This window comes from Prunus mume, linkage group LG5 (genome assembly GCF_029339155.1).
Source record: "Prunus mume cultivar Tortuosa linkage group LG5, ASM2933915v1, whole genome shotgun sequence".
NCBI classification, from domain to species: domain Eukaryota; kingdom Viridiplantae; phylum Streptophyta; class Magnoliopsida; order Rosales; family Rosaceae; genus Prunus; species Prunus mume.
In genome coordinates this window covers 26,100,152-26,128,029 of record NC_142702.1, presented here as the reverse complement: position 1 = coordinate 26,128,029, position 27,878 = coordinate 26,100,152, and the positions used below count along the sequence as shown (strand labels likewise).

The 27,878-nt window shown below is 39.5% G+C and overlaps 4 protein-coding genes and 2 pseudogenes across 6 annotated transcripts; 2 read left to right on the top strand and 4 right to left on the bottom strand.

Moving 5' to 3' along the window:
* Positions 1-704: 704 nt before the first annotated feature.
* On the bottom strand, positions 705-2,390 carry LOC103333028 (UDP-glycosyltransferase 76B1 pseudogene; annotated as a pseudogene). The gene is made up of 2 exons (XR_016127008.1): positions 1,879-2,390; positions 705-1,779 (listed from the first exon to the last, which is right to left on the bottom strand). The product of XR_016127008.1 is annotated as a UDP-glycosyltransferase 76B1 pseudogene (transcript).
* Positions 2,391-3,332: 942 nt separating this feature from the next.
* Positions 3,333-5,339, bottom strand: LOC103332721 (UDP-glycosyltransferase 76F1-like). The gene is made up of 2 exons (XM_008235467.3): positions 4,548-5,339; positions 3,333-4,421 (listed from the first exon to the last, which is right to left on the bottom strand). The coding sequence occupies exons 1-2, from the start codon at positions 5,017-5,019 to the stop codon at positions 3,508-3,510; spliced, it is 1,386 nt and encodes a 461-aa protein (XP_008233689.2). The 5' UTR covers positions 5,020-5,339; the 3' UTR covers positions 3,333-3,507.
* Positions 5,340-9,255: 3,916 nt separating this feature from the next.
* Positions 9,256-11,347, bottom strand: LOC148917439 (UDP-glycosyltransferase 76B1-like). The gene is made up of 2 exons (XM_089051771.1): positions 10,387-11,347; positions 9,256-10,282 (listed from the first exon to the last, which is right to left on the bottom strand). The coding sequence occupies exons 1-2, from the start codon at positions 10,844-10,846 to the stop codon at positions 9,372-9,374; spliced, it is 1,371 nt and encodes a 456-aa protein (XP_088907897.1). The 5' UTR covers positions 10,847-11,347; the 3' UTR covers positions 9,256-9,371.
* Positions 11,348-11,369: 22 nt separating this feature from the next.
* On the top strand, positions 11,370-12,298 carry LOC103333027 (17.8 kDa class I heat shock protein-like). Its single transcript, XM_089051772.1, has one exon. It carries the CDS (start codon positions 11,594-11,596, stop codon positions 12,089-12,091), a length of 498 nt encoding a protein of 165 aa, XP_088907898.1. The 5' UTR covers positions 11,370-11,593; the 3' UTR covers positions 12,092-12,298.
* A 583-nt stretch (positions 12,299-12,881) lies between these two features.
* Positions 12,882-14,522, top strand: LOC103332719 (uncharacterized). The gene is made up of 2 exons (XM_008235465.3): positions 12,882-13,282; positions 13,982-14,522. The coding sequence occupies exons 1-2, from the start codon at positions 13,009-13,011 to the stop codon at positions 14,257-14,259; spliced, it is 552 nt and encodes a 183-aa protein (XP_008233687.3). The 5' UTR covers positions 12,882-13,008; the 3' UTR covers positions 14,260-14,522.
* A 2,819-nt stretch (positions 14,523-17,341) lies between these two features.
* LOC103332718 (uncharacterized) lies at positions 17,342-19,711 on the bottom strand (annotated as a pseudogene). The gene is made up of 5 exons (XR_016126935.1): positions 19,122-19,711; positions 18,688-19,008; positions 18,240-18,597; positions 18,007-18,119; positions 17,342-17,917 (listed from the first exon to the last, which is right to left on the bottom strand). The product of XR_016126935.1 is annotated as an uncharacterized LOC103332718 (transcript).
* Positions 19,712-27,878: the final 8,167 nt, after the last annotated feature.

Genomic DNA, 27,878 nt, shown 5'->3' with positions numbered 1-27,878 from the left:
CGACATTTTCAGGCACAACCCAACAACATTTTATGATACAAAATATGGAAATTACCAGCCTAAATTATTTCGAATGTCAAAATTACCACGCTGAATTAATTTTTCAGCTAATTTAGTTCCCGTATTAAAGTTATTCTCCAATTTCGCCCATGACGTTAGTTTTTTCACAATTACATCCAAATGCCCGTCAAATATAAGGGTAAATTTGGCATTTTACAAGGTACATTATTAAGAAAAATAAGGAAAATGTAAAAAAAAATACCCAACCACCACCTCCAATTCCCTTCCTCCCCCCTCAATTTCTTCTCCCCATTCCCCAACCCAAAACCCAAAATCAGTGCCCCTCCCGATTTCTTCTCCCTCATTCCCTCATAGCCTCCTAGAACCAGCGCCTCCACCCTCGATTTCTTCTCCCCCATTTCCTAACCACCACCCATAGACCCATCCCCCCTCCTCCCACCCCCCTTATATCTCCCTCATTCGAGCTCTTTAAAGAACTAAGAAAGAAAAGAAAAAAAATTTGATCCAACAGTGAAGCATATGCCTAACATGATACTTTTTTAACAGAGATTTGGATGGAAATTGCCAAAAACTAATTGTGGGGGTAAATTGGCAATAAAATTTAGTATGAGGGCTAAATTGACAGGAAAAAAAGTTCATAGTGGAAATTTTGACAAGCGTGATAGCTCAGGGTATTCCGCAGTTTACCCTTTTATTAAAATGCAAAAGGCAACAAAACTACATTCCATAATAAAGGAAAAGGGAAACAGAGCCTCACTTTCAATCTGTTTGCTGTTCGCTTCTGGTTTTGTAATACAAGGACACATACAAACAAATTCATGATTTAATTGAAGGGGTTTGAAAAACGAGACACTCTGCCTTCCAAAAGCGAAGGATGTTATTGATAAAATATGTTTAACCAGGCTGTCCAAAGATTGGTATGAAGAGCCAGCTTCTTTGAAGCAAAGAGTTGCCTTCTCCATTAGCTTCAAGGCTGTGTCTTTGATATCTTCTCCTTGTTTCTCCAGCATCAGCTTTCTGATTGTTTTTGCAATCTCATTTATCTCAACCCCATGCTCCAACTGCAACCCTACCTTCCAAACATCGCTTACATATCTTGCATTCATCATCTGGTCAGCAGAACATGGCATGCAAATCATAGGGATCCCTTCACAGATGCTCTCCAGTGTAGAGTTCCAACCATTGTGACTAAAAAACACTCCAACAGCTGGATGGGCCAGCACTTGTTTCTGTGGCGGCCACTTCACAATGTGGCCCCTCCCATTCAAACCCTCCAAAAACCCACCAGGAAATGGGTCTGGGCCATGGACTAATCCGGATCGAACCACCCACAAGAAGGGCTGGTTGCTGTTGGCTAGCCCCCAAGCTATCTCCAAAAACTTAGCTTCGTTTAGGGTTGCAAGGCTCCCAAAACTAACATAGACCACAGATTTTGGTGCTTGAGTGTTAAGCCATGAAATGCAACTTTGGTCGTGTGATAAACTTAATAAGCTGCCTGAGGAAGAGGCTGCGGTGAAACGTTTCTGATAAGGGCCAATTGGGAAAATTGGAACGGGGAATTCTTGTCGAATTGTGGCAAGTGAATTTCCTTCAAGGTCTTCAAAAGAGTTGAAATGAGTCCAGATGAGGCCTTAACTTCCGTTTTCAGGCGGCCAGCTACTAGTTGATAATATTTTTCTGGATCCAGCGTATGGATTACAGGAAGGTCTTTGACTTTGAGAGGTGGAAACTCTACCACTGGCTCTTCAAGTCGAGAATCTAATGCCCAAAATAGAAAGGTGTTCAAATGTTAGGTACAAGTTTGAAGTTTGCAACCGATTAACCAAGAAATGAAAGAATTACTTAGAAAACACACACCTTGCTTGGGGAGGTAGCCCTTTTCATGCAGAAGTGGAAACTGAGTATAAACAAGTAAGGAAGTGGCACCCCCAGTCCTTAACAACATCCTTGGGAGCTTGAAGCTTTCAGCAACAGATTGAGTGAAGTGAAAGCGGAGGTCAGCGATCAAGCAAGCAACAGGCTCCTTGGAAACATTAGATAGCAAGTCAGCCAAGGCTGCCCTGAAAGGCTCAACGCATTTAACATTAAGAAGAGAAATCAGGAGGACAATGTCCTTCGTGGAGGCTTCGCTTTCGGATAAGCCATCGGGAATTGAGTGGAAGGTGAAGTGTGGATAGCTTGAAGGGTTGAGAGAGTTGAAGTGGGTGTGCATGATGGTTATGGAGAAGCCTTTGGAGTGTAGGACGCTGGCCAGCTCTAGCATTGGGTTTATGTGCCCTTGAAGGGGCAGTGGGAAGAAGATCAATATCCTGCCCTTACTTTGCTCCATTAATTAGAGAGTAGCTTGAATATGTGATCTCTGGCCACAACTCTTTATTCATAATTGCTCTTTATTTAAATAAAATAAACTCAATATTATATAGCAAAGGCATGGCATGCAAATCATGTGTTATGTACACATTTGCTCTTCTGCTTGTAAACGAAATAAAATAAACTCAATATTATATAGCAAAGGCATGGCATGCAAATCATGTGTTATGTACACATTTGCACTGCTTGTAAACGCAAATGAATTTCCACAAAGAAGAAGAGGTTGCAAGGGCAGTGGAAAAAGTATCAATCTCCCGTCCCTTCTTTGTTCCATGACTGCAACTTGTTTGCTGTCTTGTGTTTGTATATATATTATTGTCATTTTCATACAGGACCAAGAAATTGTTTTCTCATATGTAATTTGCTAGGTTTCCGTACGCCCTCCCCCCCGACATTTTCAGGCACAACACAACAACATTTTATGATACAAAAGATGGACCATCATTTATTAAAACGCAAGGCAGCAAAACTACATTCCATAACAAAAGGAAAAGGGAAGCCTCACTTTCATTCTGTTTGCTGTTCGCTTCTGGTTTTGTAATACAAGGACACATACAAACAAATTCATGATTTAATTGAAGGGGTTTGAAAAAAATACAGAAAAGTTTATATATATCCAAATTCCTATTGAGAAGTTGGTTTTAATTCTCGAAGTTAGTGACTTTGATACTTTTGTGCCACATAGGATTATATTCCTTTTTAAATATTTTATGATGTAATCTTTTTCTTTTTAAAAAAAATCATTTTTTGTTCCAATCTTTTTACCTAATGCATAGGTGTATAATTTCATGTGGGTACTTACCGAACTGATTAGTATAATATGTGAGTCTTTACTTTTATTGATTAAATTATATTTTATACATATATTAGGTAAATATTCACAAGGAAATAATTCAAAATTTACATTATGAAATTCAGTTACAATGAAATAATGCATTAAATTTGGATTTTCAATGTGTTTCCTTATATTATTTACCTCAAAGAGTGAAATCAACACAACAACACAATAATAAAAGTCAAAGGACCTGCATCTAAAACCAAAACGGCGAAGACTTAGCCTAATGACAACTAATCGTTTTGGACCTAGATCTAAGAACTCCTTCAAAAAACGAAGGATCATTCACTCTGCTTTGCAAAAGCAAAGGATTTTATTGATAAAATATGTTTAACCAAGCCATCCAAAGATCGGTATGAAGAGCCACCTTCTTTGAGGCAAAGATTTGCCTTCTCCATTAGCTTCAATGCTCTGTCTCTGATCTCTTCCCCTTCCTTCTCCACCATTAACAAATTAATGGTTCTTTCAATCTCAGCTCTCTCAATGCCATGCTCTATCTGCACCCCAACCTTCCAAACATGGCTCACATATCTTGCATTGGCCATTTGATCACTGAAACATGGCATGCAAATCATAGGGACCCCCTCACAAACACTCTCCAATGTAGAATTCCAACCATTGTGAGTCCAAAAGGCTCCAACTGCTGGATGAGCCAGTACTTGTTTCTGTGGAGCCCATTTCACAATGTGGCCCCTCCCATTCAAACTCTCAAGAAACCCATCAGGCAATGGTTCTGATCCATGGACTAATCCGGGTCGAACTACCCACAAGAATGGGTGGTTGCTGTTGGCTAGTCCCCAAGCTATCTCCAAAAACTGAGCTTCTTTTACTGCAGCAATGCTCCCAAAGCTAACATACACAACAGATTTCGGTGCTTGAGTGTTTAGCCATGAAATGCAACTCTGGTCTTCTGTTAATAAGCCAGTTGAAGAAGAGGATGCTGCAGAGTCACACTTGTGAAATGGGCCTATTGGGAAAATTGGAACATTGGGGTAAGAATCTTGGCGAAGTGTGGCAAGTGCATGTTGTTCAAGGTCTTCGAAAGTGTTGAAAATGAGTCCAGATGAGGCCTTGGGTTCATTTGCCATGTTGGTTATCAGTTGGTAAAAACTCTCAGGGTCACAAGTGTCCATTCTGGGCAGGTCTTTAACTTTGAAAGGTGACAGCTCTGTCACTGGCTCTTCTAGTCGAGAATCTAATCAATGTCAAAAACAGAAACCGAATTTATAAGTGCAAGCAATTTTAAACATTAATTTTGTTGTCTTGATATATACAGGCAAATTGCAATGAACAAAGAAAGAAAGAAACTTTGAACTTGTACCTTGTATTGGGAGGTAACCCTTTTCCTTCAAAAGTGGAAAAGCAGCATAAACAGCAAAGGAAGCGGCGCCTCCAGTCCTTAACAGAATCCTTGGGAGCTCAAAGCTCTCTGCAACTGATCGAGTGAAGTGAAGGAGAGGATCTGAGATCAAGCAAGCAACAGGGTCCTCCTCTGCATCGGATAACAAGGTAGCCAAGCATTCCCTGAAAGGCTCAACACATTTAGCATTTATAAGACAAAGAAGACGGCCAGCTTCATTTACGGAGGCCTCAGATTCAGATAAGTCGACAGGGATTGAGTGGAAGGTGAAGTGTGGGTGGCTTGAAGGGTTGAGAGAGTTGAACTTGGTGTGGACGATGGTTATGGAGAAGCCTTTGGAGTGAAGAAGGTTGCCCAGTTCTAGCATTGGGTTTATATGGCCTTGAAATGGCAGTGGGAGAAGTATCAATCTCAGGCCTCTGCTTTGCTCCATTAGAATTCAGACTCACTGACTCTGTTTGCTTGGCTTCTGATTCTGAGATTGTTATACTTTGCTACTTGTTGAGTTCTTATAGGCAATATATTTTTCTTTATTGTGAGATTTCTATGACTGGTCAACACAGGCAACCCACACCACAACCCATTGTGATTGATGGGTCAGTGGAGGGTTTGAATTCAAAGTATGATCTTTTTCTCAGCCACCGAACTCACGACTTAACTTGTATTGTAGATAAGAATAAGAAGACTAAAATGAGAAATTAGCAGAGCACTGGAAATTGCTTACTTAATAACATAAACAACACGCACGTGACCACATATAGCGACACCCGTGTATATAAGCAGACAATCACTGTACGTAGCATGATGGCAATGTTTGCTAACACCAAAGTCACCGAGGTGGAAGAATAGAAGTTGGCTTAGTCCAACGGGATGAAGGTAGTTGAGGAATTGCGTTATCAATTCTCTTCCGTTATGATAAATTATTCTCTTTGCACGCACTTCCGTATTTGCGAGAGACTTTTTTTAAAAAAATTTAATTTATTTTAGAATTAAAAAAAGATAATAGGTAGTTGTGTTTCATAAAAATAATATCAATTATCTGATTTTTCTTTTAATTTTTCTTAATATAAAAAAGTGTGAATTTATCATATGGTGGAGGAGGTTGGGATGGGACGAGTGTCTGGATTTGGAGATGGGTGGCCTGAGTAAGCTTGGGTGGTGGTTAGGGTGGCTGGGGGCTAGGAGGAGAGGAGAGAGTTTTTTTTTTTTCATTTTTTTGCATTTTTAAATAGTGATTTAAATATTTTTAAAAGTAGATAATTTTTTATTATTTGTTTTGTTCACTAGGAATCCATGTTATTAAAAAATGGATCCCATATTCGTCATGTCAGATTTAATGATTCACTAACGGTTTGGCTAACAGAGGGGGCAATTTATAGAGTTTCTAGTAGTTTGAGTATATAATCGTAAATGTCTCTAAAATTGAATATAAACTTGAAAATGACCCCTATAGTTTGAGAGGTTTTATGCAGTTTGTCCTAAAAGTTAACAAGCTTCCTCAACAAGCAAACAAGCCCCTTTCTCTCCCCTCCGTTTTTCTGTTTTCTCTCCCCTCCGTTTTTCTGTTTCTTTAAGTCATTGGTGATGTGAAGTTGCTTTTGTTTGGGTTATGCATTTCCAATCTCCTTTTTTGTGTTTGTAGTTTTAAGATTGTCCTGTTTCTGAACTTCTATCTATCACTCAACCTGATTGTTTCTTGCTCTTATGATGCCAATTTTGGAAAGTTGAAGACTAGCTGAAGGCAATTTTGTGAATGAAAGTTTTCTTCAACTACATGGCCAATGCTTAATCTCAATGTATCTTGTTTGCCATCTGAATTCCATCAAAACAGGGATCTTCTTTTGAAGGTTGATGACCGGTTCGGGTTGTGTACGCATCAATCAATCATGGATGTTTTTGGGTTTAGTTTTTCTTAACAAGAAAATCAGTTGTTGGTTCCTTACGGTTATATGGACGATAAAACATTCAGGGTGAGCTTAGGTGTTGGCATATGTTCTTGTCTTGTAGTGATTGCTCTCTGTCTTGTATAATTGCATATATGTTGATATTATGTGGACAAATTTTGAAGGGTTTTCTTTGGCCATATATCTGATGTTCTGTTTGTTCTGGTTCCCTGTCTGCTTTACTTTTCAATTTATATGTTTCCTAAGAAAATTCAACAATAAAACTTTTCTTTGAAAGACTTATCTGCTACCCTGAACATACAACTCTAGAAATCGTCCAGATGATGGAGTGAATATTTGGGAATTAAGGATGGGTGGAGTGATAATTTGTAAAAGAAATGTAGAGCAGGAGGGAGATGAAAATATTTGAGTCTTTATTCATTCACTGCTGTGCAAAACCAGAGAGAAGATTGGGTAACTAGTCCATTTAACTTACATTCCTTTTCTTTTTTTCTGCTTCCTCTCATAATGTGATGCTGTCTCCTGACAGAAGGTTTGGATTTAACAGAGATTGCATTTGACTGATTTATTCTATCATGCTACTCATCTGGATAACTAAACCAGTTCTCAGTGAAAAAACAAAAGCCAGGTTGGAGAACACAGCTGAAATTTTGACATAATAGCTATAACAGAAAGCTGCAAATGCCATCTCACGAGGCCAGACCAAATCAATCATAGCAAAAACTGTTAGTGGGAATGTGTTGTTTTGGACCTGTTGTTGGTAGGTGTGTGTGGTGCCCCCACCTACCAATTCAACACAAAGAGGCTCCAGTTTCAAACATTCAACTGCTGTGACAAAAAGTTGGAAGGGCTCTCAAGTTGTCCCTGAACAAAAGCAAAGCATGGAAGCAAAATACCAAGACAAGATTTCTTTATGCGCAACGCTTCTCCTCAATAATGCCTTCTCACTTTATATTTTCTCCAAACAATGGAAGCAAGCAGTAGCTTTTTGCAGCTTTTCGTTTCAGTGCATTGCTGCCTATCTTTTGTAAGTTGATTAATCTTAAACATTTGGGACAGAGCAACAGATAATAATAATAATATAAACCCAAGCACTTGGGAATATTACCAAAAAAAGAAAAAAGAAAGAGGTGTATTTGTTTTCTTCACCTGCATTAATAATCCATATCCATCCAAAGAAACTCTAATTTATAAAGGAAGCCATGTGCTAGCTGATAATGCAAATGCCAATGTATTTATTTATTTTTCTCCTCTTGGGCCCAAAAACATATTTCTTTAAGTCATGGCTGAGTGCACTAGGACAACTCATTGGCATTGCTTTGCAATCTATGCACATGGCTACGGAAATTTATATTCTCTGACTGCCCTTTAAAGAAATGGGGTGTTCTTTTCCGTGCGTTGTAGTTGTTGGAAATGCCTTATTTTTTATTATAGAGAAATGTGATAGTATTTCATTGATAGGAGAAAAATTAACTAGTACTTTAAACGAGTTATATCGTTGGAATTAGGTGAGTTTTTCTACACATGTGAACTTAGTTGTCGGCCTAACTAGAGAGCCTTATTTTTATGTTTTTTCAATTGTGCCTTTGGCCAGAGAGATATCAAAGAGGAGATGGGCAATCCAAGCAATTCATTGGTAAGAGAAACATTGGAGAGGGTTTAAAGAGAAATAAACAAAGAAGACATTAGAAGAAAGTTGAAATTAGAACCTAAAGATATGGGTGGCATAATATTTAAAAATAACATCATCCTATATATCAAAAGTGTTGATACGTGAATACAAGACACTTATAGTTCAAATGGTTAGATTCCGCATTTTATGTCTTATAGTTCAAATGGTTAGAGCCCACATTTCATGTCTTTAGGTTCGATTTCTCCTCTCGCAATATCACTTGTATCAAAAGGTATTTTAATTATTTTAAATAAAGGTATATATGTGAGGTGGTTATAGCAATTTGGGCTTCTTTCTCTCTTGGGCTATTTCCCCTGGTTTTGTTAACTTTGTTTTTTTTTGTTGGGCATTCCCGTTGGGCTTTAGCCTCCAGTTTGTTGCCTTGTTTCTTGAATATGGGCTGGACCCTTATTCCACAACAGTCAACAAGTAAAAAGTCACAATAGCCCCTATATTTGCATGTAAGTGGATCTTATGCCACTTGTCTCTGGATTGCTATAACCACTACACATATATCTTTTTTTTTCGCCACGACAGTCAACAAGTAAAAACTCTCTGGATTACGAAAATGCCCGTGTCTTCTCCCTACAGATTCCTCATCTTCCCTCCCAACGTACCAACGCAGAAGAGCAATTAGCCAAAGCAATTCAAACGAGTTCAATTAGCCAACAAATCAAACACTCTTTCACTCACAAATTCAGAATGTCTCTGATTCCAAGCTTCTTCGGCGGCCGAAGGACTAACGTCTTCGACCCATTCTCTCTCGACATATGGGATCCATTCCAGGACTTCCCGTTGATCAGCGGCGGAGGCGAACACGCGCATCAACTGGAAGGAGACGCCGGAGGTGCACGTGTTCAAGGCGGACCTTCCGGGGCTGAAGGAGGAGGTGAAGGTGGAGGTTGAGGAAGGAAGGGTGCTGCAGATCAGCGGAGAGAGTAGCAGAGAGGAGGAGAAGAACGACAAGTGGCAAAGGGTGGAGAGGAGCAGCGGCAAGAAGTTGTTTTCTCAACTGTAATTTGCAGCATTTGCTAGGTTTTCGTACGCCCTCCCCACCGACATTTTTCAAGCACAACCCAACTACATTTTATGATACAAAAGATGGACCATCATTTATTAAAAGGAACAGGGAAACAGAGTCTCACTTTCAATCGGTTTGCTGTTCGCTTCTGGTTTTGTAATAAAGCACACATACAAACAAATTCATGATCACTCACTCTGCTTTCCAAAAGCAAAGGATTTTATTGATAAAATATGTTTAACCAAGCCATCCAAAGATCGGTATGAAGAGCCACCTTCTTTGAGGCAAAGATTTGCCTTCTCCATTAGCTCCATTGCTCTGTCTCTGATCTCTTCCCCTTCTTTCTCCACCATTAACAAATTAATGGTTCTTTCAATCTCAGCTCTCTCGATGCCATGCTCTATCTGCACCCCAACCTTCCAAACATGGCTCACATACCTTGCATTGGCCATTTGATCACCGAAACATGGCATGCAAATCATAGGGACCCCCTCACAGATACTTTCCAATGTAGAATTCCAGCCGCTGTGAGTCCAAAACACTGCAACAGATGGATGGGCCAGCACTTCTTTTTGTGGAGCCCATTTCACAATGTGACCCCTCCCATTCAAACTCTCGAGAAACCCATCAGGCAATGGTTCTGATCCATGGACTAATCCGGGTCGAACTACCCACAAGAATGGATGGTTGCTGTTGGCTAGTCCCCAAGCTATCTCCAAAAACTGAGCCTCTTTGACTGCAGCAATGCTCCCAAAGCCAACATACACAACAGATTTCAGTGCTTGAGTATTTAGCCATGAAATGCAACTCTGGTCTTCTGCTAACAAGCCAGTCGAAGAAGACGGTGCAGAGTCACACTTGTGAAATGGGCCTATTGGGAAAATTGGAATATTGGGGTAAGTTTCGTGGCGAAGTGTGGCAAGTGCATGTTGTTCAAGGTCTTCGAAAGTGTTGAAAATCAGTCCAGATGAGGCCTTGGGTTCATTTGCCATGTTGGTTATCAGTTGGTAAATACTCTCAGGGTCAGAATTGTCCTTCCCGGGCAGGTCTTTAACTTTGAGGGGTGACAGCTCTGTCACCGGCTCTTCTAGTCGAGAATCTAATCAAGGTCAAAAACAGAAACTAGAAATTATATAAGTTTGTCAAGTCCATGCAATTTGGCAATGAACAAAGAAAACCAAGAAAGAAACTTTGAAATTGTACCTTGAATTGGGATGTAACCCTTTTCCTTCAAGAGTGGAAAAGCAGCATAAACAACAAGGGAAGTGGCGCCCCCAGTCCTCAGCAAAATCCTTGGGAGCTCAAAGCTCTCTGCAACTGATCGAGTGAAGTGAAAGAAAGGGTCTGAGATCAAGCAAGCAACAGGATCCTCCTCTGCATCGGATAACAAGGTAGCCAAGCATTCCCTGAAAGGCTCAACACATTTAGCGTTTAGAAGAGAAACAGGACGGCCAGCTTTTTCCGATTCAGATAAGTCGACAGGGATTGAGTGGAAGGTGAAGTGTGGGTGGCTTGAAGGGTTGAGAGAGTTGAACTTGGTGTGGACGACGGTTATGGAAAAGCCTTTGGAGTGAAGAAGGTTGCCCAGTTCTAGCATGGGGTTTATATGGCCTTGAAATGGCAGTGGGAGAAGTATCAATCTCAGGCCTCTGCTTTGCTCCATTAGAATTCAGAATCACTGACTCTGTTCACTTGGCTTCTGATTCTGAGATTGTACTTGTGAGTTCTTACAGGCAATATATTTTTCTTTATTGTGAGATTCATATGACTGGGTCAGTGGAGGGTTTGAATTCAAAGTAAGATATTTTTCTCAGCCGCTGAGCTCACGACTTACAAATTTTAGGTCCTTAGATTAATACGTATGGCAGACTTTTGGATCAATTTGAGAGCCATACTTATCCTTTATAAACATTTAGTCACCCACAGATGGCAATGTTTGCTACCACTTGAATAAGTCAACGAGGTGGAAGAATACAAGTTGGCTGTCAATTCTCTTTCGCTATAATAATTTTTTTTTAAAACATCCTTCTCCTCCCGCAATTATTATAGCGATATGGGCTTCTTTCTCCCTTCTTCTTTCTTGAATATGGGCTGGATCCTTATTCCACAACAGTCAACAAGAAGTCACAGTCGCTCCTTTATGCCACTTGTCACAATCCAGAAAGGTCTCTCTCTGTCTCTGGAAACCTCTTCCCCCCTACAGAAAATACCAGACACTTCTCTTCGCTCCCTCCATCCTCCTGAAATATCAGGAAGGGACGAGGGACAGTAACACAATTACGAAAATGCCACTGTCTTCTCCCTATAAATATCTCATCTTCCCTCCCGACGTACCAACACAGAAGAGCAATTAGTCAAAGCAGTTCATACCAGTTCAATTAGCCAACAATTCAAACATTCTTCACTCACAATGTCTTTGATTCCAAGCGTCTTCGGCGGCCGAAGGACTAACGTCTTCGACCCATTCTCTCTCGACATCTGGGATCCATTCCAGGACTTCCCGTTGATCAGCGGCGGTAGCAACGCAGCCTTGTCAGGCCCGCGGTCGGAGCTGGCGAGCGAGACGGCGGCGGTGGCGAACACGAGGATCGACTGGAAGGAGACGCCGGAGGCGCACGTGTTCAAGGCGGACCTTCCGGGGCTGAAGAAGGAGGAGGTGAAGGTGGAGGTTGAGGAAGGAAGGGTGCTGCAGATCAGCGGAGCGAGGAGCAGAGAGAAGGAGGAGAAGAACGACAAGTGGCACAGGGTGGAGAGGAGCAGCGGCAATTTCCTGCGGCGGTTCAGGCTGCCTGAGAACGCGAAGGTGGATAGGGTGAAGGCTAGTTTGGAGAACGGGGTGCTGACTGTGACTGTGCCCAAAGAGGAGGTGAAGAAGCCTGAAGTTAAGGCCGTTGCGATTTCTGGCTAAGAAGAAGACTGGACAGGGGCTTCTTTTGAGTAAAAGTATTATCGAGTGTTAATTAAAAAAAGTAAAAATAAAAAATATGACAGGCTTGCCATATTGACGTGTGTGGTGTGTTTATCTGATAAGAAGTATTGAGAGTTTGATGTATTCTCAGCTGTGTAATTGAGTTTTGGATCAGTAATAATAAAATCGTTTTTGGTTTTTTTTTTCTTCTTTTGTGTGAAAAGATGGAAATTTTAATTGATAATAATTGGAATGGAAAACATCACCGGCGAACAAAATACGAATCATTCTGCTTTAGATGGTCAATTGTTAAATTATACTAACTAATTTGATTTAATGGTTAATTATTTTTTATTTTTTATTTTTTAACTTGTAAAGAGTTACGGTGGCAAGTCTGGTTCGGATTAATTGATCAAAGCAATGTGTTAATTTTTTTGTACTCGAATTTGATCTACTTTCTTGTATATTAGAATAGTTAAAGTATCGCTTGAATTTTCAAACAAAAAGGTTGGGTAGGGTGTGCTGATTAAATTGTTGGGTGGATGCTAGAGGGAATAGAATAGAAATGGGTTCTGAAACTTGATTTGAAAATGAAACCCAAAAAAAATATAAACCGAACTGGGTGTTCTGACTAAATTGGTGGGTGTCTAGAAGAATGAATGTGAAGACCATAAAGCCGGCCCAAGAAGCGTCCTGGACGCGTCCAATTGATATTCGCCGCGTCCAATCAATTGATAGATTCTTAAGCACCAAGGCAGAATGGGAAAGAGAGACCAACCGCGTCCATAAATATAGGGAAATAAAAACGATATTTTTCATTATAAAACAGGCGCGTCTCCTCCTCCATATCTACATCTTCTATTACTTGCTTTTTCATTTGCTCTCAAGTTTTCAACTGAAACAACAACAAACAGAACATGGGTGGTGGCAAGGATAAGCATCAGGACGATGAAGCTGACAGAGGGCTTTTCAGTCACCTTATACCTGGACATGGCGGTCAACACGGCTACCCACCTCAGCAGGGCTACCCACCTCAGCAGGGCTACCCGCCGCAGCAGGGATACCCTCCACAGGGCTATCCACCGCAGCAGGGATACCCTCCACAGGGCTATCCACCGCAGCAGGGTTACCCGCCACAACAAGGCTACCCACCGGCTGGATACCCTCCCGCTGGCCATCAGGGCTCATCTGGTAAATTCGTTCATTCCCAAATTCTCTATGTTCATGAACTTGAAAACTATGTGTTGGGTTGGCGTTGACCCTACAATTTTAGGGTTTCGTAATTGAGATTTTATGCCTGAATTTATTGTCACTAAATGGATCCCTCACTGAAATCATGGCTGAATTTTGTGCCTGATTGTACTTCGATTCTAGTTTTTCTCTTTTGGAGATTCTCTTGTTCCTAGTTCACGTTTTGATTTCTCGTCCAAATTAAAGTAAAATGATATCACCATTGGATGACAAAACCCTTTATGAATTATGATGCATCAAGTAGGAAAGCCGAAAGTTTTTATTTGGTTTCTTAGAAGATTAGAACAAATCTTCTTAATTCGTGATATGGTGTCATCTGCAAAAGAAAAAGAAAATCCTTACAAATTAACCGGAATTGGTTTTCATGGTGTTTCTTAATCCCCACGTTGCTGCAAATTTATTCAAAGAATTGTTCTTTTAATGTCGGAATTATCTTAATTAATCAATTTCCATATGCTCATATGGAGTTTGCTTAGCTTGAGGATGAGGAGCTGTTCTCTCAAGTCTCAAGTTATATTTGTATATAATATATATTTATATTAGTGATGGCTTGGTAATGTTAAAATTATAGCTGCTGTGCATGTGTTCATGTGCAAGTATGATTTGCTGAGTGGTTGTGTTGTGTTATTTGATCTTCAGGGCACCACGGCGTAGGGGGATTGCTGGCTGGTGGTGCAGCTGCTGCTGCAGCTGCTTACGGTGCTCACCATCTTACTCACGGATCATCTCACCACACTCCTAGCATTCCTGGCATTCCTGGCGGTTATGGGGGTCATGGTGCTCACAATGTTGGCCACGGTTCTCACTTTTCATCACATGGCGGCGGCAAGCATGGCAAGTTCAAGCAGGGGAAATTTGGGAAGCATAAGGGCAAATTTGGCAAGCATGGTGGGGGCAAGTTCAAGAAATGGAAGTAATCCCTATCAGTCTGCACAAACTCATCTGAAGAATTGCTGATCCTACATATATATTATGGACTAAAGATAAATAAATCAGCTATCAATTACGACATGTAGTTCGTTGGACCTTGTCATCAATTTATTTGAGCATCTTTCACTTGTGTATTTTAATTAGAAGTTACCATCTGTTTTTAATTTCTGACTCGAGTTCTATGTTGCCGCTTGATCCTTGATCTTGGGGAGGTTTCAATGTCTACTCACTATTTTAATTTCTCCCCCAACTATCCTTGCCACTGTGAGCAGCTAACCCACATGGTCATCATTCTGGTTCTGGTTTTGGAGATGCAATTGTGTAGGGGTTTACTTGAAACAAAGTGACACTTGTGTACATCTTAGTTTGGTCTTTTCTTCTTCTTCTTACTCCTCTTTTCTTCTCTGGTTTATTTTCTGTACAAAATTTATATAATTCAGATCCTTGACTGCATTCTTGTAGGGTACATAAATTGAAAATTATATAGTCTGTGAAACCCATTTTACCTGTTCTCTTCCTCCTTGTTTCAAGTTAAAGATTGAACAAGAAGGGAGAACAACTTTTTTTCTCAATCTTTCGTCTATGTAAAATAAAGACATTACAATTCTTCTGCTTCTTCGTTTCTGTTTTTGGGTGGTTGAAGGTAGGCCCAATAATATCAAAACAAACCCAAAAAGAAACGCCCATTGGGACGATACATACAGCAACCCATGTCTAATTTGATGTTTATAAGGACTCACCTAATCATGTCCAATCATATATCACATCTCCTAGGCATGGCCTTAGCCAACTTTACTAAAGCGAATGTGCTCCACAAGGCCTCTCTCTCTCTCTCTCTCTCTCTGCTTTGAGTTGCTGTATTATGATGATCTGGGTTAACAACTTTACTTCTGTGTCAAACAGTAAAGCTATGATTTAACCAGGAAACGTAAGAGCTTGAATTTGAAATTTTGTTTTCCTCGAACATTTCGCCTTTTCTTTTGCATCAAATAAATATAACAATCCTTCGATTACAAACTTTCAAGAGTGATAGTATACTAAACACACACACTATACGGATACTAAGATTCGAACCGAAGACTTTGTTTGAGTGAGTAAATACTCCAAACTACTACTTGAACTTGGCAAGAAATGCGGCCCTTCAGTTACAAACTTAAATAAATAAATAAACAATTCTTGTATATTCATCATCAACGCTTAATTATATTATTGAGGATTAAGGCATATCAAGCACCATGATTAGCAAGTAGCACGCCACTAATAATGGCAAACTGAACAAATGCATCACAGACGGCATCAACGTGAATGAATATGAAGTGTGAACCTCCCTCCATTGTCTATTTTGTTGTTTGAAGATCTTTCACTTGTTTATTTGTTTTCGAGTCTCCGTGGATTACAGGATTAGAGAAACACACTTCAAATTAGACTACTAAGATTTTTCTTCATGCATTTGATTTTTTTTTTTCTAATGATTGTGATAAGCAAAGCATTAGTGTGTTGTGTGTTTGAAGCAAAGATCATAATTCATAAGTGTCATCAACGAGAAAAGAAATGTAAACAAATGCTGGAGCTGATCCGGCCCAAGTTGGACCCATCAGAACGTGATTGACGGCCAGAGATGGGCCAGGGATCAAGAAAGGCTTCTTCTCTAATAAATCAAATATAAACTGTAACAACGTCACTGTCTCTTCGTTTTTTTTTCTTTTTTTTGGTGGCTTGGAGCTCGTCTGTCAAAGATTTTTTTTTCATACTATATTTCCTTGTATCTTTTTTATAATATTTTCTTCGAGAAGGTGTTTTGAACCCACCATGTGCTGACAACCCCTCTAATTCCATGTTCCTTGATTGGCTTGGTTGGTTGCTGAGTAAACTCAAATGCGCTTCAGAGAGTATATCAAGGCTTTCCCCTAAAAAGAATCAAATTAAAGCACCAAGGTCTCCCATCTATCAAGTGCCTGGTTTATTTTTGTATGAATAAAGTTGTCCATCCATACGGTGTTACACATGTAGTTAATTTTGAAACAAGCGATGTAGAGAGAGAGGGAGGATTTGAATACAAGACCTCGGTACAAGAAAAATAACTGAACTACTTGAGTTACAAGCCCCTTGCAAACATACAGCTAATTAGCAATAAGATAGACACAAGGTAGGTTTTTAAATCTTTTTCAAATAAGCAAAACACAAATTTCACCTGTGCTATCACAGCATCCAATGCTAGAACAAAACCCTACTGCATATGTTAAAGAAGTTGGTTACCTAAATTGTTTTGTTTGCTTTTGTTTGATGATTGGTTTGGTCAAACTAAAGTAATAAAATTAAGCTCTTTCACTGTGTTAATCATGAAGGGGATTATAAAAAAAAAAAGGTGCCTTGGATCTTGTAAAACAAGGCATGGCAGCATGGCATAGTTTGTTTACACTTGGAGGCAGGCTTTGTCTAACTCAAAACTGTACAAACACGAGAGTGATTATGAACCAGGCAAGCTGGTTCCTTAATATGAAAGCTAGTGGGTCTAAATTTAAACTCACTGGAGGAGGCAAGCTTTTTACAACTCCTTTTTTTGTAAGGTATTGATATCTTTCCCCTTTTACTAAAGTGAGAGGGCATTCGGTTCAAATTTAAACGAAAACGAAAGAGAGATGGGAGTCGTGTGTGTGGGGGCCATAGAAATCACAAATCTGGAAAATAAAGTGCATCAAATTTTCAAACCTTCATGCAGAAGCAAAACACCATTCCGCTAATATTTGACTGAATCGTGGGTATAAAACCAAAAGATACTTATGGCAGAATGGCAGGCCATCGCCAGCAAGGACTTGTCCCTCATTGCAAGCATCAAGCATTAGAAATTGGCTTCAATGGCTTCAAAATGGGTTTGGGGCAAATGTGCTACAACTGTAACCAACTATAGGGTACAGCTTTATCATCAGGGCCCAGTTTTGATTTGCTTAGTGTTAGATTAAGAAAGACCCGTGATTAGTGAAGTAGTTAAGAACCAAAGTCTTTTTAAGCCTTTGACTGGTTGACCTAATATACACTTATACAAAACCCAGCATCACAAATAAGTAATAGTTAACAGAGTACTAATCACTTTCTTATTAGTAAAATCTTACTTCCCCAAGGGGTGATAATACAAAGAGGGTTGTGAATTTCACTTACAGAACAAGGAATTTAATCACCCTCACCCTAAATCCTTTTCCCCCGCATAGAAATTTGGAACAATTAGCCAAATTTATTACAAAAAAACACCCAAAAATAAAAACACATTCTTCCTACCTACTAATAATAATACTAATCTTCCTTCTTCTTTTATGTTCCCTTGATCTAAAAGCTATTAGCTTTAGCCCCCCACAGAAGCTGCAGCATCATCCTCCAAAAAAAACCCTGGATATCTTCTTATTTGCTCCTAATCTAATCTCACATGCTTGAATCTCCATCATTATAAATAAAATAAAAAAACCATATATCAGAAAATCTACTTTCTTCTATAATACTTGCTTGTTGCCTTTGGAACTGAAACTAATCTGAGTTTGAGTCAGTAGGTCCACTCCTGAGGCAGGCGCACTTCATAATTCAGTGGCCCCTCTGGCCTTAGTCCCCCAAGCCTTTGCTGAGCCAGCAGTGCATTTCTTCTGGCCAACAGAGCCTCTGCAATATTCAAAATGGAAAAAATTTATTAGACTGATAGATAGATCTGAAACACCAAACGTTACATAAATGGAAAGAATGGGGCATACCATGGTCTGGGCTAAACCGGAGTTGAAACGCGGCGGAGCTTGACTGTTCATGTCCTCAAAGTTCAAGTTGAGGGCCTGAACTACCTTGGCTGGGAGCAGAACAGTTGGGCAACCTGTAATTTAAACACAGCATGTTAAACAAAATAGTTCCAAAATGAAACAGAACGGTCCTAATCACAAATAGTTGAGTTTCAGAATCTCAATTTCAAAATTCAAAGAGTTCCCATTAGTACCTGCTTTCTTGCGAGGCTCAGGAGCAGGGTTGGTGTATCTGCGAGGTAAGAACACGCCTGTTCCTGCACACTCCCGTTTGATATTAGATCCGTTGGGCAAAGTGGGACGCACGGATGCATTGTTACGCTGTGGATGTTGATTTTGGTGTTGTTGAACTTGCAGAGGCGGCCATGCAGATTGGGGTAAACTCACACCATGCCCACATCGACCACTCTCATACCCAGGAATAGTTCTCCCTCTGCTTTGGATCTGTTGCTGTTGTTGCTGATATGCTGACCAGGGAAGCTGGCCTTGTTTTGCCCAAGCTGCAGAGCACTGTGGCTTGTTGAGCACCTGGTTCTGCCTCACATGCTGAAACTGCAAATGCCCAAAATACCCATCATGTTAGTTCACAACACAAGCGCACCAAAAAGCTCTGTTTTAGCACAAAAATGAACTGGGTTTTACCTGATTGAAGCTCTGGTTAGAGCACAGCCCAGGAGCTGGGTTTTTCACACAAGGCAGGGACGACGGACTGGGGCTCCGAGGTGGGCCCAGAAGTCCTCGGCTATGGTGGCCGAATTTGGTTGCTCCTTCAACCCCATTGGTCATCTTCAACCTCGCAACTTGCCCAGCAGCTGCGTATATCAGATCCCAGGTGTCGTTCTGAGCTCCAAACGGCGTCGTTGGTGGTGATGGCACCTGGGAAGAAGGGCCTGTCGGGCTTCCGTTGCTTGACCAGCTCCCGATTCCGCTCAAAGTCGACTGAGGCGAGCCGGCCATGACCCACTGAGTCAACACAGTAAAACTCGGTCACTCAAAAAAGCTCAAAATTCTAAACAAACAAGAAGAAGAAAAAAGAGTAAAACCTCTGGTCAGTTATATAAGCTGCGAAAGCCTACCTCGGGCTTGTCTTTGTTGAAGTTGGGGACAGAGAGCTTCTGAGTCTGGTGAGTCTGCTGCAGCGAAGACTGAGCGAGGCGGCGAGTCAACCCGGAGAGGAAGTCCTCTTCGTCGCTGCTCTCAGTCTCAGTGGAGCCGACCACGGACTCGACAGGCGAGCTGAGGGCTGAGTTAGAGTCGGAGGAATCGAACTCGTACGGGAACTCGGTGGGAAACCGGGCGACTGATCTGACGCCGTTTTGGTGGAAGCTGTTGTCGTCCATGTTGTGCAGAACGACGTCGTCTGTTAGGAAGTGGGTTGGGAGATAGAACTCGGGATCGTCCCGTGACTCAGCCATATGAGCTAAAACTGAAAAGGGTCAGTATAAATGGATGAGGAAACTGAAAGCAGAGAGAGAGAGAGAGAGAGAGAGAGAGAGGATGGGTTTTGAACTTTGTGTGAGAGTGGGAGATAGTGTTGCTGGTTGGGGAAGATTTAATAATGAGAGCCCAGTTTTGAGTTTGCAGGCTGGGACCCAACAAAAACAACAGAGACAGAGGGAGAGAGAGAGAGAGTGAAGGGATGGGTTGGGGCTTGAGGACGAAGTGGAAGACAAGCTGCCTTTATTAAGGTTTCAGGGTGTATTTGAGACACTGGAAAATATACAAAATAAAATAAAATAAAATATGAAAATTAAGTGAGAGAGAAAGAAGGCTCGCTCGCTGGGATTGTGCTAACAACTGGATGACTGGCCCAGTGGTTGGATACATTTGTCCTCGTATGTAAACCCCACCTGCCTTTTCTCTAATTTGCCCACCTTTCTTTTAATAAATTACACATTTCATTTCAACTGAGGACTCTATATATATACTTATCATAAAAAATGTTCATTCAGTCAGACTTTTTCTGCTTACGCTATATATATGATTGGAAATTGGAATGAATTGAGGAGGAGAGTCTGCAGAGATTTGTGGGTGCTTGCTTTTTACTGCTTATATAAATCAATAATTTGGTTTTTTAGATTCTTATTCTTTTGTTCAAAAAAGTTTATGGGAGATTCGCTAGTCTCACTATCAATGTCAGGTAGACTCATAACTTCGAGTTGAAAGGATTTACGCATGGCACTCAAGTCTAGTTGCCACGGATATAGATTTATATAAGAAATTATAGATTGCACACTAATAAGAACTACTGGCAGCAAGACTCAAACATTGATAGAGCTACGCACTATGCAAAAACCTTACCAACTGTATACAAGTAAGCCATTGGCCAAAGGATTGGGTTTATACTTTGTTTTAAGGGGTTTATCTTAAGACATGCAATGACACAAAGAAAAACAAAATGAAACAACAAAATAGCATATTGGCAACACTTTCTACTTGATTCTATTTATTGACTTGTTACTAATCTCAATCATTATGAAGTGACCTCTCTATAATTAATTTTTATTTTTATATTATAAATGATATTGGAGAATCGGAAATTTGATCGCATAATCTAAAGAGTTGACAAATAAATGCTTTTAATCACTTAAATTACGAACTCATTGTATTTTATATGTATTTGTAAGATAACATCAAAACCCCAACATTAGATTTTGTGTCGCTATTAAGACGAGGGATACCAAAAGTATCATTGCAATGAAGTCAACTGAGGTTGTTTACAAAATACCTTTTTTTCCCCCCACTATTGTTGATTAAGAGCCATTAACCAGGTCCATTAACATTAATGTCAATCTCAAAGACACTAGTCGCTAATTTACTTGACTGGCTGTTGGTAGCTAGAGATGGCAAACTATATACAAATACAATAGGTCATGCAATGTCTTCTCTTAATTTCAACAGCTACAATATGTCAATTCTTCCCAAATTAGAGACCAATAATAAGTGATCACCTAAGCAACTACTAGCTACTTCCAAGTTCAAATTCAACTCAATGGCATGAAGAATTCAAAAGTTTCTCTCATAATAATATTATAGAAGATTTGCATAATTCAATGAATATTTGTCCACATATATTATGAATTTACAAAGTAACGCAACTGATATTAAATGTATCGAGATTTGATCGTTATTGATTTTACATAATCTCTTCTTCGTTATATTACGAAGAAATTAAGAGATTGATACTAATTTTTCAGAAGTAATATTTCTCAGTGGACGATCCCAATGCAAATCGGATTCAAATCTCACTGACATTCAAACCTTAAATCCTTTTCCTTTTGCTGCTTTAATTACCTTTTGTTGTTGATTAAGATGATTTAGCAGTGGAACCCACGACGTAATTTTATCCAAAATTTTGTGTCCTTTGGTCACTGCTCTGCTGCATTTTTCCCTCTTTTTCTTTTTCTCTCTCGACAAAATTAATTATTCAACTTTGTTGTCATTAATTAAAGTAGTAGACATAATCATTTAATTAGCCTTCTAATGTTCATGATTTGCTATTATTATTTTGTTTTCTTCGCCTTTACCTGACATGATCAACATCTCTGCCCAGTAATTTTTTTTTTTGCTGCCATGCCAAGATCCAAGGTTTAATCCAATGGAGAGTGATGCTGACCTCACGACTGCTTTTTCCTTGCACATCCAACATTGCAAGTGGCTGCAATCGATTTAAGGTTGTACAATACAACTATTTTGGGTCCATCATGAACAATTTGATTCACTGTAATAACCAATAGCGGAATTAGGAGTTTTAGATTCAATGAGAATTTAACATATGACTTCGAATGTAAACAAACACAATGACATATGCAACTAAGGGCTATTGCACCCCCCCACCCCAACGCTTCTATGATACATAATCTTGTCCATGCTATATACGACCTTTTTACATACAAATGAATTAGCCCCACAAATAGCAAAACTTAGAGGGACATTTAAACTGTTTTTGTCTGTTTCCTCTTCCACTAATTATGGGTTTGCTTTGCTTTTTATTTGTATGTTTATGTTATAGTTATTAAATATATATATATATATATATGTCCCCTTTTATTAAGGGACGCCTTTTAGGGTATTTTATAAAAAAAAATTTCAACGATCAAAACAATCTATTTTTTAAGTCTACATTCATAGATAATCCTTGTAAAAAAAAATTGTTTTGACATCCAATTGTATCATACAAAATCAATGGATTAAGAAAGTACTAAAATTTCAATAACAATTGAGTGGTCAAACGATATCGGATTCAAATGATTTTTTGTAGAGATGATCTCTCAAATAAGCTAATTTGGCCATATATATTCTTACAAGTTATTGTAAGCAATTTCACCCCTTCAAAGTTAAATTATGAGTTCGCTGTAAAGGTAAATACTTTTAGCCCCTTCACATCAATACTAACATAATCATTTACTTAAGGAGACTTTGTAGTTTAGGATAGAGCTAAAGCTATACCTCCAGTGACCGTGGCATTAGAGCATTTCTAGCACACCCCCCAACCCGGGCAAGAGAGGGCCTAGGCCCAAAAAGCAGTTCTTAGCGGTACAAAACGGCCCAGGCAAGGTGTGGGATCCACCAAGTCTTGGCAGGCTCGAAGGTAAGAACAGCGCGAGCCGTTGCTCGAGGGTTGTGACGAAAAAGATATAGAAAATAGAAAAAAATTAAGAAAAAGACCAAAAATTTCAGATTTTTTTATTTTATAAATACTTAGCCATAATTTTCAATTCCCATATGACAACACTATACAAATTCATCTCCTTATATCTTATGTAAATAATAGTTGTCATGGCAATAGGTGAAAAACCAACAAAAAAATTGTTCGGGTAGGTAGTGCACTATTCATATGAATAGTAACAATCTTTGCCTCACCTTGCCTTTTAACATGATAAATGAGTGAAAATGCTCTTCCTTGGCATCCCAAGCTCCCTTTTTACAACCCTAAAATACTAAAAACAAAGCCAGTCACCAAGATTATTGGTGAAATACAAAAGATTGGTAATTCAGTAAAACCTAACCTTGGTGAAATACCGAAGATTGGTAATTCAGTAAAACCTCATCAACAAGTTTTACCTCATACAACAGAGAATCCGTGACTTGTACGGTAACAAAAGCACAACCCCTGAGTTTCGTGACGTGGCACAAGCACCGAGTATGAGTCGGCAGCTTAACTGTCAATCTGTCCTGCTCCACTACCTTATATACATAATAATACAGAAATAAATAAATAATAACGGAATCCACCGTCTCCGTCTCTTCGTACGGCTCTTTCCCACACATCGTGACGTTTCCACAATCAAAGAGATAAAAAAAAAAAAAAGTGGTAACGCAGTTATCACGACGTTTGCTTTCCCCCCAAAGGATAAAGAATAAAGGGACCCGGAGCCGGACCCAAACCCAAACTCTCAACCGAATTTGATAAATTTCCCGCCATCCTGTTTCCTCAGTGGACAAAACCCCGAAAATAAATACGTATATTTCTAATTCTGGAAATAATTCAAAAGGAGATTTCTCGTGGTGCGGAGTGGGGACAAAGACGAAGCTTTAGTACCAGCCAAAATGGACAGCACACAGCACCCCGTTTCTCAAAATTGCGGGAACACTTTTTTGAAAATTAAACTCCCACCTTTCAATTTTCATTTTCATGCAAAATAGAATTTGAGATTTTTTTTTTTTTGTTTTGGTTGGGTCTGCAATAAATTTTTTGATTTGATTCGACGGGAAGGACGCTTCGTGCAAACCAGCCCAAACCAAAAACAGGGGAGATATTTTCTTACAAAAACTGACATATCTTTTGGCAGAGTGCTCGTGCCTCATGGTCGGAAGTGGGTATTATTGTCTTTTTGTATGAGGTCTACGTGAGTGAGCTGCCGCAGTCGTAGAGTGAGAGTGAGAACCGAGGTAGTCTGGTCGTTTCGGACATGAGGATAAGATCAGGCCCCACCCTCGCCAAGTCACCGTCGAAAATGACGAAAAGAACCCTCCTGTACGTTAAATACACATCAAATTAAAAATTAAATGTTTAATGATTTAAATTAATGACCTGATTAAGCGATTAGGCCGTAAGAAATTGCCAGCTCAGCCGCGTGTTCCCGCCAAACGTTTCGAATTTCCCGCCTGGAGATTCAACTGCTGCGTCACTGTCAAATGTCGAGGAGTAAGTAGAATGATGTTGCAATATTTTTATTTATCGTCGTTCGAAATTTGAACTCAACGGCCAGATTTCGCTTCCATCCATCTGTTTCTCAAAGTCCATTTTCCCACTAGCATCCAAAACCCTCCTCCTCCTCCTGTTTGGTGGACATATTCTTCCGCTGCCTCGTATCTTGGCCTTTTCTCTTCCTTTTCTGATTCGTTTTTTATATATTTAAATTTGAACACAAATGAAAATCACTGTCCGTCTGCAGTGTTTGAAAGCTCTCTTATAAAAAAGTGACCCATGTTGTTGAGTGACAGCCTATTTTAGTATGTTGTTTGAAATTAGGTCAACTTGAGTTTGGCAAGTTGGCAACCAACTACACAATTATTTGACCTTTTGCCTACGGGGTTAACACGTCGGTCAACTTCACATTCCATTCTTTTGTTGTCTTGTCACTATAATTTGTCAAACCAAATTCTTTGTTGGCATAATTATGGACATGATTGACTCCATAATTTCGAATCACAATTCGGTTATTACCATGTCACACTAATGTGATTGCATGCATGTATTAGAGAAGCGCGTACAAAAATAATATATGGTATGAGATTACTGTATTCTTAGTGGCGTACCAAAAGGAGTAATTCAGATATTCAAAAGAGAATGAATGGAGAAAGTGCGTTATAATGAGTCTCGACTGCAGTAATAACATTAAGATTGAGACAAAGACTTTGAAATATAGGTTCAAATTTGGAAAATGGAAAGTCATATATATAAAAGAATATGCTGGGTAGGTTCTTAATGATGGGGATTTATAAGGAGAAGGTGAATGTGGGTGGTGCTTATAATTAAGGGCAGCTACCTCACAAACAATTGGAGTAAATGGTAAGCCTTCTTTCTTCAAAGCAATTATGAGAGATCAACCACGTGTCCTCTCTACCTCTGCGCTGGCAATTTCAATAGCAGCTATGGGGGGCCCCCCATATGTATACAATGCAAAATATACGAGTAAACTAACCCCAAGTAATTTGTTTTCTTTGGTATTTAAAGGCCTGGGTTTCCTTTTTGGTGAAAGAGACCCACGCCGGAGGAAAAACAAGAGCCCCAGAGGGAGATTTGTTTACTCTCTCTGTCTTCTGTCTTGTGTTCGTGTTCATGTTCAAATGGTGGTGTACGTACGGCAATGCATCATGGAGTGTGATGGCGACAAGTGGCACCCATAATGCTGTCCTTTTTAAGATTTTGTTGCCTAATTTTCAAAATTCGAATAATTGGATAGACTAGGACCCGCACCACCACCACCCACTCTCTCTCATGTCACATGCATGCTATGCTATTTTGATTATATTCAAAGATTCAAAGATTTGTGTTAGGAATTTGAAATTATGACGGACAAGGGAGGAAGCTACCATTTCACTCAATCAAGGCAAAAGGAAAGCACCAGGAGCAGCATCACGATTCACATGCCCTGGTCAATGGTCAAACCATGGGAAGCGTGATGGACTTAGTCCAATGGTGCACCACACCATACGGGTCCGGATCTCTCTTTATGTCAAGTAAGAGCATTCATTATTGGCTCTCTAAGTTGGATTGGAGAGTATGATTAGACTTAAAATTTTATAGAGACCTCTTAAAAATAGCTTTTATATGTTTTTGGCTAAGTTTTAACTAAAATTTGTCTTGCTTATGTGTTTTCTTAAAAGGTTTATAGTTTTATACGTTGTCAAAGTTCGACTCTCGTTTTCTCCTTCGTCCATCTTTTACCTTTAGATAAAAAAAAAAAGAAAAAAGAAAAACAATTACATGTAAGTAACTAGCTAGAGGGTGAAGCTAGCACATGCAAAAGTTGTTACACTATGATCCACCTTCAAATGGAGTGGGCTAGCAGCCAAAATAAAAATATGAAATGACTCACCAGATCACATGCTCATACCCGTCACTTTAAAAGATAATAATAATAAGCATTGCGTTATTGCGGGATGAATGATCAAACCTTCCAAACAAAGATTCTTAAATCATTTTGGGTCATCAAAATTGCATAAAAGAACCCACTGAAAAAAATTGATTCGTTGAATTTGGGTTTGTGATGAGAATTTGCTGAAACTGAAATTTGGATAGTCAAAAGAATATGAAAGTAATTATTGTGGGTATTGACATTGAATTTGGACCTTAATTTATCACAAGGCGAATTTTTTTGATCTGAAAACTTGACGGTGCGTGCCTGATGTGAGACAGGAATGCACGAGAGCGAACGCACATGCTTTCTTTGTACCTTTCGAATAGGCAAGCACATTCCCTTTGGACTAAATAAAAGTGTCCCTAGAGAGATAGAGACCAGCTCAGTCTCGGTGGGCAACCTAGGCACAGCTGTGCACACCTTCATCTGCTTTGGTTTTGGTTTTGTTGTTTTGTTTCGTGATTGTCATCTTCTTCAGACTAAACAAAGAATTCAAGATTACAAACCCTTCAACGCATTTAATTTGTATCAGAGTCGTATAATTCAAGTGATTAAAAGTATTTATACTTATACCTATAATCGCAGTCAAAATAAAATCAATCCCCGATGATTGTCTGAGCTTAAAACCTATACTCGGGAAAAGAAAAATATTAACATAGAATATGTGACTATATTGTACTTTCTAGTTTGACCCACATAGTTGTGGCTTGGAACTAGATAACAGCATGGGTTGCCATTCTTTTTCAAAGGAAGGAAAAAGAAGCACAGCTGGCTAGACATAGAATAGAATAGAAACCATATTGCCGTAAAAACTGACACAGTGACACAAAATACCAAGTTATGGGGTGTGGGTATAGACTATGGAGAGACATGTTTCATTGTTCTCCGGGAAAAGCCTAATCTGTCGGGATCTTTGTTTTCTCGTATTCTTGGAACTATATGTGTGTATATATATTATATATTTGCCAGTGCACTTTTGCATCACCTCCGTTTGACCTAAATTCAATCTTCCATGTCTCTGCAACATATTCCATTTTCACCCTAGATTAATCGAAGGCACTTTGTTTATAGGGTAGTGTTCGTTTAGCCTCAATTATTAATTCAAACCGTTGTTTAAAGTTGAGTTTATTAGGACAAGACATGGGTAAGTGGCGTCTCAAATGTTGCAAATTAAGTATCCTAAATCGAGGATTAAACTATAAAACACAGCTTGGATAATTGGTTTCTCTGCGTGCACACGTGCGTGCGTGTGTGTCTTCCCAGGTCGGCAGGCACTTTCACATATTGTCTAGAACATGCATGATGCATTTAGGCCCACACCACAGGAGCATATAGACATACATGGTCACACGAAGTCCACATGAAACTAGTTTATGGCTCAAGCATGCTTTAACTTGAATAATAATTGCAGGGCTACATTTACAATTCTGACGAGGAGCGCATGAACTCAGAAGAACTAAGATGAAGTTGACACGAAAACGATGGCTACATGAGTTGCATGCGTGTATTAAAGCCAAGTGCCTCCAGCTCCAGAAAAACTTACCTATCCCTTATTTCATATTATGAGAGAATTATATAAAACATGTTACATGAAAGTTTTACTCCTCCAGCCCCCTATGACTATGGCCTAGAATTTTGAAAATTTGCAGTTGAATCACAACACAAGTAGAGGCTGAAAATTTCAAGTGCATCCAGTCCATTATGGTCGTTTTTCTTTTATAAAATTATAACTTGAAATAATAAAAA